The following is a 12,789-nucleotide window of genomic DNA, read 5'->3' on the forward strand; positions in this document are numbered from 1 at the left end:
ACCAGGAAACAGGCACAGCTAGTAAGCACGGTCTGCTTAAAGAATCTATTGCCCTGTATATGTCATGTCAGAGAAAACTACACCTAGCGTTGCATGTCACACATGAATGTTCTATTCAGGGAAAGGGTTTGACAGCAGTCTTACGTTTGCTTTTCAGGCTTTCAGATGATTAGCTGAACTGTTGTACCTTTGTAATTGCTGACCAAAAGTGTTTAGTTAAAAAAAAAAAAAAACTGATCCTGTTCCCTTAAACAATGCTATACAGCACAGTGATTGTGCTGTGTAATTTGGCCCCTTCTATCACCTAAAAAAAACCTGGCTGATCCTGCCTGGCTATACCCTCCCCCTGTAAACTGACCACGGTTTATCATGGCTGCTGAGCCCTCACACCGTGGTCAGTTTACGTGCCTCCGTCATACGCAGCTCTCCTCTCTCTCTCCCCCACCCCTGCCCGTCTGCTCGTGTCAGTGCCCGTCCCCTCCCGCTGCTCTCATAACTACAATAAAATCATCCCCTCCCCTCTGTAACATAACAAAGCGTGTCCCCTGTGCCTGTGTTATATATATATATATATATATAAAAAAAAAAAAAAAGTGCTGATCTGTACATATATCAGACTGGCTCCCGGCTCTCACTTGACTCGTCTCTCTCTTTCTCCTCCCCGGCTGACATCATCTGGAGTACTCGCCCCCAACCCCCCCACAGCTATCAGCCGGGCAGAGGAAAGAGCTGAGGAGTCACGCGAGTGCTGGGAGGCGCTCTGATATAGGTACAGATCTGCATATTTTTATATATATATATATATATATATATATATATATATATATATATATATATAACACAGGGACACATATTGTTATGCTACAGAAGGGATGGGTGGTTTTTATAGTAGTTGCTTAACAACCACTTTAACCTCTCTCTCTCCCTGATTGCCCTTTTAAAAAGGTGCTCAATCTACTTTGCACAGGCAAAGCTCAGGGTCATTTTAAAATGTCGGTTAGCAAGCATATAATGCAGACACCTGCAGTTACAGCCACTATGAATGATTTTCAGGCCATTCTCAGACAAACTGATGGTTCCTAATGGAAGCGCTTGCCTGCTTCTTCCTACCTTTCACACATTCCCTTGCCCCCATCATTAATATATTTTACAGGATTTATATAGTGCCAACAGTGTATGCAGCACTTTACAACATAAGGGCAGACAGTACAATTACAATACTGTTTAATACAGGAGGAATCAGAGGGTCCTACTTTTTAGAGCTTACAAACTAAGAGGGAGGGTCAAGAGATACAAAATTTAATAACTGTGGGGAATGGGCAGATGGAGAAACTAAATGTACAGTTGTTAGGTGAGGCAGGATAGGCCTCTGAAGAAATTTGTAACAAGGGAGTTAGAGAGCAGGAGCTCTTAGGAGGAACAAAGAGAATGATTTGGTTGGTATTTTGGATGGCTTTGTAAGTTGCTGCTAGTATTTTGAATTTAATTAGTTGGATGAGTAGAAGCCAGTGAAGGGATTGGCAGAGAGGAGTAGCAGACACTGAGTGGTTTGTAAAGTGCTTGAGTCTGGCAGCAGCATTCATGATGGACTGAAGGGGGGATAGCTTATATACAGGTAAGCTAATGAGGAGAGAGTTGCAGTAGTCGAGGCAAGAGATGACCAGGGAGTGCACTAGGAGCTTTGTGGCGTCATTGGTTGGGAAGGGCCGTATCTTGGAGATGTTGTGGAGGTTGAGGCGGCAAGATTTGGACAGTGGCTGGATGTGAGGCTGAAAGGATAGTTTAGAGTCCAGGATTACACCCAGAACTATGGCATGCAGGGATAGGCCGATAGTTGAGCTGTTGATTTTGATGGAGAAGTCAGGGGAAGGGAATATTATGAGCTCGGTTTTGGATAGATTGAGTTTGAGGGAGTGGTGTGACATCCAGGCTGATATGCAACGACACCTTCAGGGAGCTTTGTGAAGGTTAGGGAAATAAGTGGAATTACGAGCTCCAAGAGAATAAAAAGTGTAGATATTCCTTCATCCATTTCCAAAAATACAGCGGTGTCAACTTCCAGCCCACTGACTGGATATTAACAGCAAAACACTGATAAGTCATCGCCTCTTTTCTTACGATATCAGATTCTGATACTAATGTCAATTGTATGTAATACAGTACATTTAATTAAGTCATTCATAACTGCATTATATGGTGTTATAATTTCTACCTGGTGTTGCGCTTTAATAGTTATAGAGAGGTATTGCTATGAAGGGTGTTAATGTTAATACACATTACAATATACATTTGTTTCCTATATAACATACCATTCGTAATTTATGTAACATACACTATCTCACAAAAGTGAGCACACCCCTCACATTTTTGTGAATGTTTTATTATATCTTTTCATGTGACAACACTGAAGAAATGACACTTTGCTACAATGTAATGTAGTGAGTGTACAGCTTGTATAACAGTGTACATTTTCTATCTAAACTGCTGGCAACAAAAGGGAGTACACCTCTAAGTAAAAATGTCCAAATTGGGCTCAATTAGCCTTTTTCCCTCCATGGAGTCATGTGAGTCAGTGTTACAAGGTCTCAGGTGTGAATGGAGAGCAGGTGCGTTAAATTTGGTGTTATCGCTCTCTCTCTCTCTCTCTCTCATAACTGGTCACTGGAAGTTCAACATCCAGTGATCTGAAAAAAAGAATTGTTGCTCTACATAAAGATGGCCTATGCTATTAGAAAATTGCCAAGACCCTGAAATTGAGCTGCAGCATGGTGGCGAAGACCATACAGTGGTTTAACAAGGCCTCGCCATGGTCGACCAAAGAAGTTGAGTGCATGTGCACAGCGTCATATCCAGAGGTGGTCTTTGGGAAATAGATGCATGAGTGTTGCCAGCATTGCTGTAGAGGTTGAAGGGGTGGGGTCAGTCTGTCAGTGCTCAGACTATACGCCGCACACTGCATCAAATTTGTCTGCATGGCTGTCATCCCAGAGGGAAGCCTCTTCTAAAGATGATGCACAAGAAAGCCCGCAAACAGTTTGCTGAAGACAAGCAGACGTGTATTACTGAAAACATGTCCTGTGGTCTGATGAAACCAAGATAAACTTATTTGGTCCAGATGGTGTCAAGCGTGTGTGGCAGAAAACCAGATGAGGAGTACAAAGACAAGTGTGTCTTGCCTACAGTCAAGCATGGTGGTGGTAGTGTCATGGTCTGGGGCTGCATGAGTTGGTCCGGCATTGGGGAGCTACAGTTCATTGAGGGAACCATGAATGCCAACATGTACTGTGACATACTGAAGCAGAGCATGATTCCCTCTCTTCAGAGACTGGGCCGCAGGGCAGTATTCCAACATAATGACCCAAAACAAACCTCAAAGACTACCACTGCCTTGCTAAAGAAGCTGACGGTAAAGGTGATGGACTGCCCAAGCAAGTCTTCAGACCTAAACCCTATTGAGCATCTGTGGGGTATCCTCAAACGGAAGGTGAAAGGAGCGCAAGGTCTCTAACATTCACCAGCTCCGTGATGTCGTCATGGAGGGATGGAAGAGCAATCCAGTGGCAACTTGTGAAGCTCTGGTGAACTCCATGCTCAAGAGGGTTAAGGCAGTGCTGGAAAATAATTGTGGCCAAGCAAAATATTGACACTTTGGGCCCAATTTGGACATTTTCACTTAGGGGTGTACTCACTTTTGTAGCCAGCGGTTTAGACATTAATGACTGTGTGTTAAGTTATTTTGAGAGGACAGCAAATTTACACTGTTATACAAGCTGTACACTCACTACTTTACATTGTAACAAAGTGTAATTTCTTCAGTGTTGTCACAAGAAAAGATATAATAAAATATTTACAAAAATGTAAGTACACACTTTTGTAACATACTGTAAATAAGCCCACTGAATGACCCCTGGAGACTGGCACCACAGGAGATCCAGGAGGCAGGAACTTTTTTTTTTTCAGTGTTGATCTGATAAACTAGAGGCCTCTATAGTACTAAATAGTAGATGTGGAGGTCAGGTGAGCGAAGAATGCTCCAAGTACCTGATTGGTCTTTACTAAATAATCAGATCCCTTTATCTATGGCCAATGTTATGGCTCTACTACATAGACAAGTTCTCAACTGGCCTATTGCTTGAACTGACAATTATTCTTTTGTGACATATCACAGGCTTTGTAGCCGTTGAAGAGTATGTGACAGTTATTCTCAAAAATGTTGATATGCCAGTACCCTTCTTTTATGATCTGCACAAGTTTTTGGATTAAAGCTTTCCATGCTCTGCAAGGTGTAATTTAGTTTGAGTCACTGTCTGCCAATCTACTGAGAAAGTAAGCTAAAGTTATCTCACCACAACCACTTAGTTATAGAGATCACACTTTAAGTAGTTGGAGTGTAGAAGCAGAACAGCCGGGTCAAATTTACTTTTTTTTTTTTTTTTTGTGGACTTACCTCTTTGGTAGGGCTAGCTGGACGTGCAAATATTGTCTTCCAATACGACCACACAAACATTATAAAAAACAGGTGAAAGAACACCAGGTATATAGCTAGAATGCAAAAAAAATAAAAAAGTCAGTTAAAAGGGCAACATGTAAAATTTGTATCTTGAACTGTAAATAATCAAACTTTAAACTGCTGTTATGAGCCTTTAAAAGCATTTGGTTCACATGTGTGCGTGTGTTTGTGTGCACGTTTCAGGTAGAGGAGATCATTTCAATGCCCAAAACCTTTTTCGAAATGCCGCGGCACCATGTGAATTGACATGCACAAAAATATGCCACAGGTGGCAAATGCCTTGAGGTGCCATAATGAATCAATGGCACCCCCACGCAGCTGCTAAAGTGCAGAATGGTTTTCTGCATGTTGGGGGAAGTGCGTTATTTTTCACATGTTCCTGACATGCAGACATGTGAACCTAGCCTTAAAGGAATTTTCGGAAAGCCTACAGGTAGGTGAGGGGAACTATTTTGGGCCAAGTATTCTGCTAAACCCAAATAACTTCCCATCCAATTGCTATTTCTCTTCTGAGATGATTGACATAATTATACAAGAAGCTGCATTCAGGTACAGAGACAGTACTAAAGCTACAGAAAAGAGTAAATCCCAATCGCTGTGAAAGAAACACTGCCATTATAAGTAATGGGCGAACAAGATTTATCACAAATAAATATTAAATGTATAAACAGGTTCAGAGTTTGCAAACCAGAAAGGATAACTGTATCATTAGGCCTCTTGCGCACAATACTCCTGTTTGAGCATCTACTTTTTCAGACGGTTTCTATGTATTTGTGCGATTTGCACGCATTTTAATGCAAAACTCATGCTCGCGTTCTTGTTCTGCAGTATGTAAATGGAAATTTGCGCACAAGGCGTAAATTACTGACCAAAAATGAAAATATTTCTATATATTTCTATCTATCTATCTATCTATATATATATATATATATATATATATATATATATATATATATATATATATATATATATATATATATTTTTTTTTTTTTTTTACTGAAGAATGCACGGCGCTCATTTACACGCCTGTATATATCCTGGCCCCTTACCACGTGATCAGATGTCAGCCTATAACAGCTGATCACGTGATGTAAACAGAAGATTGGTAATCTTTTTTTTTTCTACTCACGCTGACAGGGTGAGGAGAAAAAAGTAGATCACCGGCTTCTGTGCAAGGGACATCAGTCCTGAAGAGGAAGAGGCAAATCTGCCTCATCTGTGCCCACCAGTACCACCTGCCAGTGCCCACAGTGCCACAAATCAGTGCCCCCCAGTGCATAAGTGCCACCTATCAATGCCCATGAGTGTCACCTATCAATGCCCATAAGTGCCACCTATCAATGCCCACCAGTGATGCCAATCCACCAGCACCCATCACTGCTGCCCACCAGTGCCCATCAGTACAGCCTCATCAGCATACATCAATGAAGGAGAACAATTACTGGTTTGCAAAATTGATTAACAAAATATAAAACGGTTTTGTATTTTTTTTTTTGGTCTTTTTAAAAAAAAAAATTACCAAAAAAACCCCCAAAAAAACAGAGGTGATCAAATAAAACCAAAAGAAAGCTCTATTAGTGGGGAAAAGGATACAAATTTTATTTGGGTACAGTGTTATATGACCACGTAATTGTTGTTCAAAGAGTGACAGTGCTGAAAGCTGAAAATTGGGGGGGGTTAGGTGCCCAGTAAGCAAGTGGTCAATATATCCAGATAGAACAAGCAACTCTGCAGATATAAACTCTTATATCTTCCTCCCCCCCCCCCCCTGTGCTTTCATGAGTTGTCACCACAGCCCAACACTAATGTACTCATTACTCTGTTTACTATCAGCTTAGCTGCACTATTACTTCAGACAATGAATAAGAACAAAGAAACATCAACTCTGCATGCTGCTAAATTTATTTATTTATTACAGGTACAGGAGCTAAGGTCCCTAACTTTCATATATATACACATACTAGGGCCAATTTGGACAGGATCCAATTAACCTTCCAGCAATTCTTAGGAGTGTGGGAGGAAACCGGCGTTCCCAGAAGAAACCCACACAGACACAGGGAGTGCATGCAGACTCCAGGAACGTAGTATTGTGGTTGGAATTCGAACCAGCGACCCTAGTGCTAGGTGGAAGTGCTAACCAATACACCACAGTGCCAGGAGCCATACATTACAATTTCTATGCCTCAGTACACTTGTTGCAATCATTGGAGATAGGGGTGCAACGGATCGTCATCGATCTGTGATCCGAACGGGTCAACCTGTTCGGATCAGCACACCCCATGATCCACGGAACGCTCCACTGCCTCGGCCTTAGGAAAGGCCGCAGCTTCGGGCCTAGCTCCGGAGCGGCGGCATTCTTGGTACACCTGGTGGCCATTTACAATGTGATCACTCCATCAAATGATGGAGCGATCACTTGTAAACAAACCAGTGTCATGTCATGATGCCAGTTCCTCTCTCCCCTCTGTGTACTGTTCTGTACAGTGGAGGGGAGAGATTGGATGGAAGCAGAGCTGTGGGCTGGATCTGTAGTGCACACAGCACTGCTCTGTGACAGCATTACCATCCATCAATACGCAGCCATACCCTGCAATACCCCGCCATACCCAACCATGCTCAGGCAATATTACAGTGGGGGAGAGGACGTGGATATTACAGCGGGGGAGAGGACGTGGATATTACAGTGGGGGAGAGGACGTGGATATTACAGTGGGGGAGAGGACGTGGATATTACAGTGGGGGAGAGGACGTGGATATTACAGTGGGGGAGAGGACGTGGATATTACAGTGGGGACTATATGGTGGTGGAATTTTCACAGGTTTTTCCAAATTCAATTATTCGCTGATCTGAAAAATGATCCGATCCGTGACTGATCCGAGGAACAATCCGATCCATGAGTTTTTTGATCCGTTGAACCCCTGATTGGAGATCACAAACTGCTAGATGCTAGCAGCCCATGCATGAGTTTATCTACAGTTTAACAAGCATAGACTTCTAGACCAGACATGAGAACAAAGAAAAAACAATAAGGCTGCCTTTAGATACGTTTGTTTGCTTTCCACAGGATTTTCATTTTCACAAATTCTGTTTTTGTGGTGATCAGCGCTTTTAGACCCCTCTGTTTTTTAATATAGCATAGATTTTTTCCTGGCTGACACTAAGCATCTCTCACAGATAATAAAGCACGACATTTTGAAAAATAAGTCTGTGCTTTGCCCATGGTGGACAAAGTAACAGGTATAGTAAGGAGCTACTCCAAAGCCAACCTGTAACTCAATTTCCACAGACCAGTCGGGGGCCGAAGCCCAAAACTCTGCCTATATACTAACTTGTTTCTCCCAAAGCTAGGTTTAAAGTGGTTGTAAAGTCAAAAGTTTTTTTTTTTTTTTTATCTTAATGCATTCTATGCATTAGGATAAAAAAAAACGTGTGCAGCAGCCCACCCCAGCTCACCCCTAATACATATGGGAGCCGACCTCGATCCAGCGATGTTGCAGGAAAGTCTCAGTTGCCCGTGACTCTCCCTTCCTCATTGGCTGAGATAGAAGTGGGAGCCAATCAAATTCGGTGACCCAATCAGAAGAGAGGGGACAGGGGGCTGAACGGACACATATACAGCTTGGATTTCCCCCCCAGCAAGCTGCTTGCTGTGGGGGCACAGGGCAGGGGGAGGGGCCAGGAGCACCAACGGCGACCCGAGAAGAGGAGGATCTGGGTTGCTCTGTACAATTTCAGGTTCTCCAGTGTCACATGGAGGCAGGGGGAACATGCATAGGCTGGGTTAAGTTTTGATTTGCTTGGCAAGTCTATGTGGTCTATGAGCAGACTGAATGTAATATGAACCTGTTGCTTTGAAAGGTATGGATAAAAGTAAAGATTCACATTTATATAAATATATAAAGACCAACTTTTCTTTAAAGTTTTGGATAGAGCGGAGAACGAATTAGAACACCTGTCAGTTGTTATTGCTGTCTGTGCCCGTTAAAGCGATAGTAAACCGCATCAAAATGAAAAAATAAAAAATAAAATAAAATCGGACCCTGGGCAAGTATGAATCGCATAGTAGCATATTATGACAGACTTACCTGAAAACGAAGCCCTTTAGCAGCACGCTGTTACCACTGAATACGCTTCCATCTTTATCCGGTTTTCTTTTCGGGTTCGTGGGCTTTGGCTATCTGATTGGCCAAGCCAGCGAGGTCGTCGCTGTTTACGGCATGGTTCCAAAGGAACTACATGGGTATGCCGTTACTTCAGAGCGCATGCGCCAGCAATGTCACTGGCTGCTTCTAATATCTCCTAAACGGTGCATGTTTAGGAAGTATTTACAGTACCTATAGGCAAGCCTTTTTATAGGCTTACCTATAGGTTAAAAGCATACATGGGAGTTTACTCCCACTTTAAAGAACTTTACTCTCTCTATTTTTCCTGTATACCATTATCATGGAAAGTGAAGGGGCGTGGTTTGGTGCCAGACCCGAATGTCCGATGGACTCTCGAGCTCCCGGCCACAGGAGATCTAAGCTAAAGCACAGCCTAGCCATCCACCACCAGACATGGGGAAAAACTCAAGGGATCCCTCCCCAGCTAGGTCTTGCTCTCCCAGGAGCTCCGAAACGCAAGTTAGCCAAAGTATTCCAGAGATCTTCCGATTCCAGGCACACAAGGCCTCAGCTTCTAAAATCGGGCCTACACGACTGCCACATGCTCCTCCAGCCTCAGGCCCTCAGGTAGAATCACTTCCAGCACCAACCCATCAGCTGCCGAAGCTTGCGCCGCACAGCCACCAAACATGCAAGACCTGCGATCTGTGGCAGAAGATATTAAAGCCACACTTGCATCAGCCATCACAGAGCTCAGAAGAGATGTCCAGTCGATGGCAGTGCGGCTGGATGACATGGAGGAAACAACAACCCTCAATGATACTGCCATCCAACAATTTCAAGCCTCTTCTCACTCCCGAAACACCCAGATAAGAGACACTCAAAGACACAAGGAGGATTTGGACAACAGCAGACATCGCCACAATATCCACGTAAGAGGCATTGAAACTTGAGACTTGAAACAATTGAGAACAATCAAATTACAAAGGCCACTATTGCCATCTTTAATGATCTCTTAGGCAGACCTCCTGAAACATCCATTGAGTATGAACGCTTACACAGAGCCTTAAAATCCAGAAGCAGAGACACTGATCCCCCCAGAGATGTTATATGCTGTCTAGTCATCTTTAAACTAAAGGAGAGAAGATTTTTTGTAGATATGGGACTTTATGGGTGCATTACAATGCAAAAATTACCCAAGATGTAAATATATACAAAATTTATTATAAAATGAACAATGTCATAAAACCAATGCATACAATACAGTCAAAGCCATAGGTGTGCACAAAAATTCTATTATTGGGAATGATTTACTGTAATCGCATTCGTGTTTTCATCACGTTCATGTTTTCGACATGTTTCGCCCTATGGCTTCCTCAGCCATACGGCTGAAACGTGAATATTAATTTATTAAAAATGGAAACCTATAATCGATCAACTTTAAGCGTGCACAAGGAATGAACAAACAAAGAATTAGTACACAAAGAATAAACAAGCCATGTATGTTTTATACAGACATTTATGCAGTTGTACACATGGAGAGTAACACTGAATAAAAGTTATGTTCCTATCTCAATGACTGAGTATAGGTACCTGGATGAAATTTAAAATACGAATAGGGAGTGGGATCCCGTAATGCAGTGCATCCGCAAAGCCAAAAAACACCCAAAAGTTGAGAGAATAAATTTTCTAGGAATAAAAAAAGCTTATGAACAAGCATACAAGTGGACCCAGCAAGGGACACATCCTCACCATAGGGGCCACTATAATCAGGGTCCCCAAGCGACTAATCTTGATTTAATTGAATCCTCAGCACCATATGTCCTAATAGGTACACGTTTTGATGGCACATGTAATGCATCAAAGAAACTGTGTCACATGGGCAGCCTAAACTAGCGCATGCCTTTAATAAAGATAAAAGATCACGTTCCCAGTTCACAGAATTGAACTACACCAAATACACCAATGTCAGGTAATGTATTAAATCACTCACCTCGCCCACAGTCAGCATTAATTCAGTGTCGGGGGTGTGGCCGGATGTGTAGGGTGGAGTGAGTGTGATGAGAGGACGCCGTGTGTAACTCCCTCCAGGGCCCCCATGATGGAAGCGTGGAGCGTATAGTGTTCAATGCCACGGCCAAGTACAGCGTGAGGAGGGCCGGAGCTGAATAACATAGCTGGACGCTTGACGCTGGACGGGAGGAGGAGTGACAGCGCTACGCTATCGCGCTGCGCCGCCGGGGATCTCCGCTAACCTCCGAGTCTGCAGCCGTCGTATCCGACGTCCGAAGTGAAACGCGAGCCCACGAGTACCCCCGATCAACGCCGAACCTCTCCAATCGTGAGATACTGAGAGATACCGTGCACAAGCGTTACCGAAGGCTCCCCCGATCCCCAGTAAGCTGCGACAGGAGGAAGGAGGTAAGCGGCAGGAGTGCGGGGAGGAGGAAGCCGGCAGTCAGAGGGGCACTACAGGCAGAGGACTGATAAGGAAAGCTGCGGTACAGCGATGCCTATGAGCCGGATGGGGTAAGAAAGACCTGTACTCTCCGGTCATCTTTTCATTTTGTCTCTCTCTTTCGATGTCTGGATGTTCGGATTCCACTGCCTCCTGTGTGTGCCTTAAGGCGAGAGACTGCTAAATTGTTAGCCTGGGCAAAGGAATACTTCCTGCCAAAAAAGAATCTGAATATGCTGTAAGCAGCGCTTAAGAAATATCTGATTATGAGAACGTGTGGATTGACTATAAAGTTGTTTATAAAACTAGCACAGTACTGTATTGACCTATTAACAGTGGGACGGTCTCTGTTTTAAAAAAGCTGACAGGCTAAACAGTTCATGAGCCAATGTGAGTAAATAAATGCATGTGGAGTTGCAGAACCAGGAAATAGGAGGTTTTTGTGTTACCTGAAATGAGCATTGGAATACGGTCATTACTGCATTAAGTGAATATTGTGTGGTGGGCAGCTGGATCAGTATCCCTTTAAAACACGATATAACACGATATATCCAGGATTGTCCCGAAGTAGGGACGAGAAAAAGGAAAGTAAGATGCAACATTTGCGTTCTGCAAAAGAAAGGGGGGAAAAAAGCTCGCAACAGTCCGTCACAGCAGCTAAGTTAGAACAATATGCCCATAATCCGGTTCAGTCATCTCAGACCCCTCCAAAAAAAGGACAGTCAAAAGGGCAGCAAGGCGTAATGACTGAAAGGAAAAGTGTGGGGCAGTCAAATATTAATATCAACACACAAGTCGGAGCAGTGGTAAAACCCTCAGTAAATAAAAATGCGGAAGCAGGGGAACAGAATATAGAAGCTACAGTAGGTGACTCCCCCCCGATAGAAAAGGAGCCAACTATAAAGGATGTGTTATTGGCCGTAAATGCATGCAACATTTCACTTAAAGAACTCTGTAATCAAATGAAGGGAGTGAAGGAAGATCTAATCGTGGTAAGGCAAGACTTACAGAAAGTGGTGGAAAGGACGACAGAACTTGAGATAAGGACTAGTCGATTAGAAGACGATACAACCTTCCTAATTAAAGAAGTAGAAAGCCTGAAGGAGCAGTTCAGTGGATATAGAACAAGAATGGACGAAATGGAAAATAGGCTCCGGAGGGACAATGTGCGAGTAGTGGGCCTTCCCGAAAAAAGCGAGGGTGTAAACCCTACGGAATTTATGGAGCATCTTTTGGTAGAACTGTTTGGAAGGGAGGTTTTTTCAACAACGTTCTCAATAGAGAGGGCGCATAGGGTACCCTTTAGAGCACCATTGGAGGGGGGCCGTCCCAGGCCATTACTGATGAAATTACTTAATTATAAAGATAAAGTGGTGTTATTACGGAAAGCAAGGGAAATGGGGAATGTACTGTATAAGGGTGTTAGAATTTCACTATATTCTGACTTTTCCCCAGAACTCCAGAGAAAAAGGGTAGAGTTCCTCCAGGTGAAACGGAGGTTACAGAAGCTCAGGGTACCGTATGCTCTTCTTTATCCTGCAAAGCTACGGATTAATGCACTAGGGCATACCCAGGTTTTTTGTTCCCCAATGGAAGTGGAAAAATGGATAGAAGAAAATAAAGAAAAATTTTAGACGTTGGGGTTCTCGGTAGTAAGAGGGTCAGGAGGTTAGAATGAGCTGGGGGGATGAAGTATGTGTGTTTTTTTCCCCTTTTT

At 43.2% G+C, this 12,789-nt stretch overlaps 1 protein-coding gene across 3 annotated transcripts in view; it reads right to left on the reverse strand.

Moving 5' to 3' along the window:
• ZDHHC20 (zDHHC palmitoyltransferase 20) overlaps positions 1–12,789 on the reverse strand; it is a 167,281-nt gene that overhangs the window by 83,856 nt on the left and 70,636 nt on the right. For all 3 annotated transcript variants that reach the window (XM_077484016.1, XM_077484014.1, XM_077484015.1), the window contains exon 3: positions 4,448–4,542. In XM_077484016.1, the coding sequence (XP_077340142.1) occupies positions 4,448–4,542 (95 nt within the window). The remainder of the gene's footprint in view (positions 1–4,447; positions 4,543–12,789) is intronic.

The sequence above is a fragment of the Lithobates pipiens genome, unplaced genomic scaffold (genome assembly GCF_037356315.1).
Source record: "Lithobates pipiens isolate NorthernLeopardFrog02 unplaced genomic scaffold, aLitPip1_a1.2 Scaffold_16, whole genome shotgun sequence".
Lineage (NCBI taxonomy): Eukaryota > Metazoa > Chordata > Amphibia > Anura > Ranidae > Lithobates > Lithobates pipiens.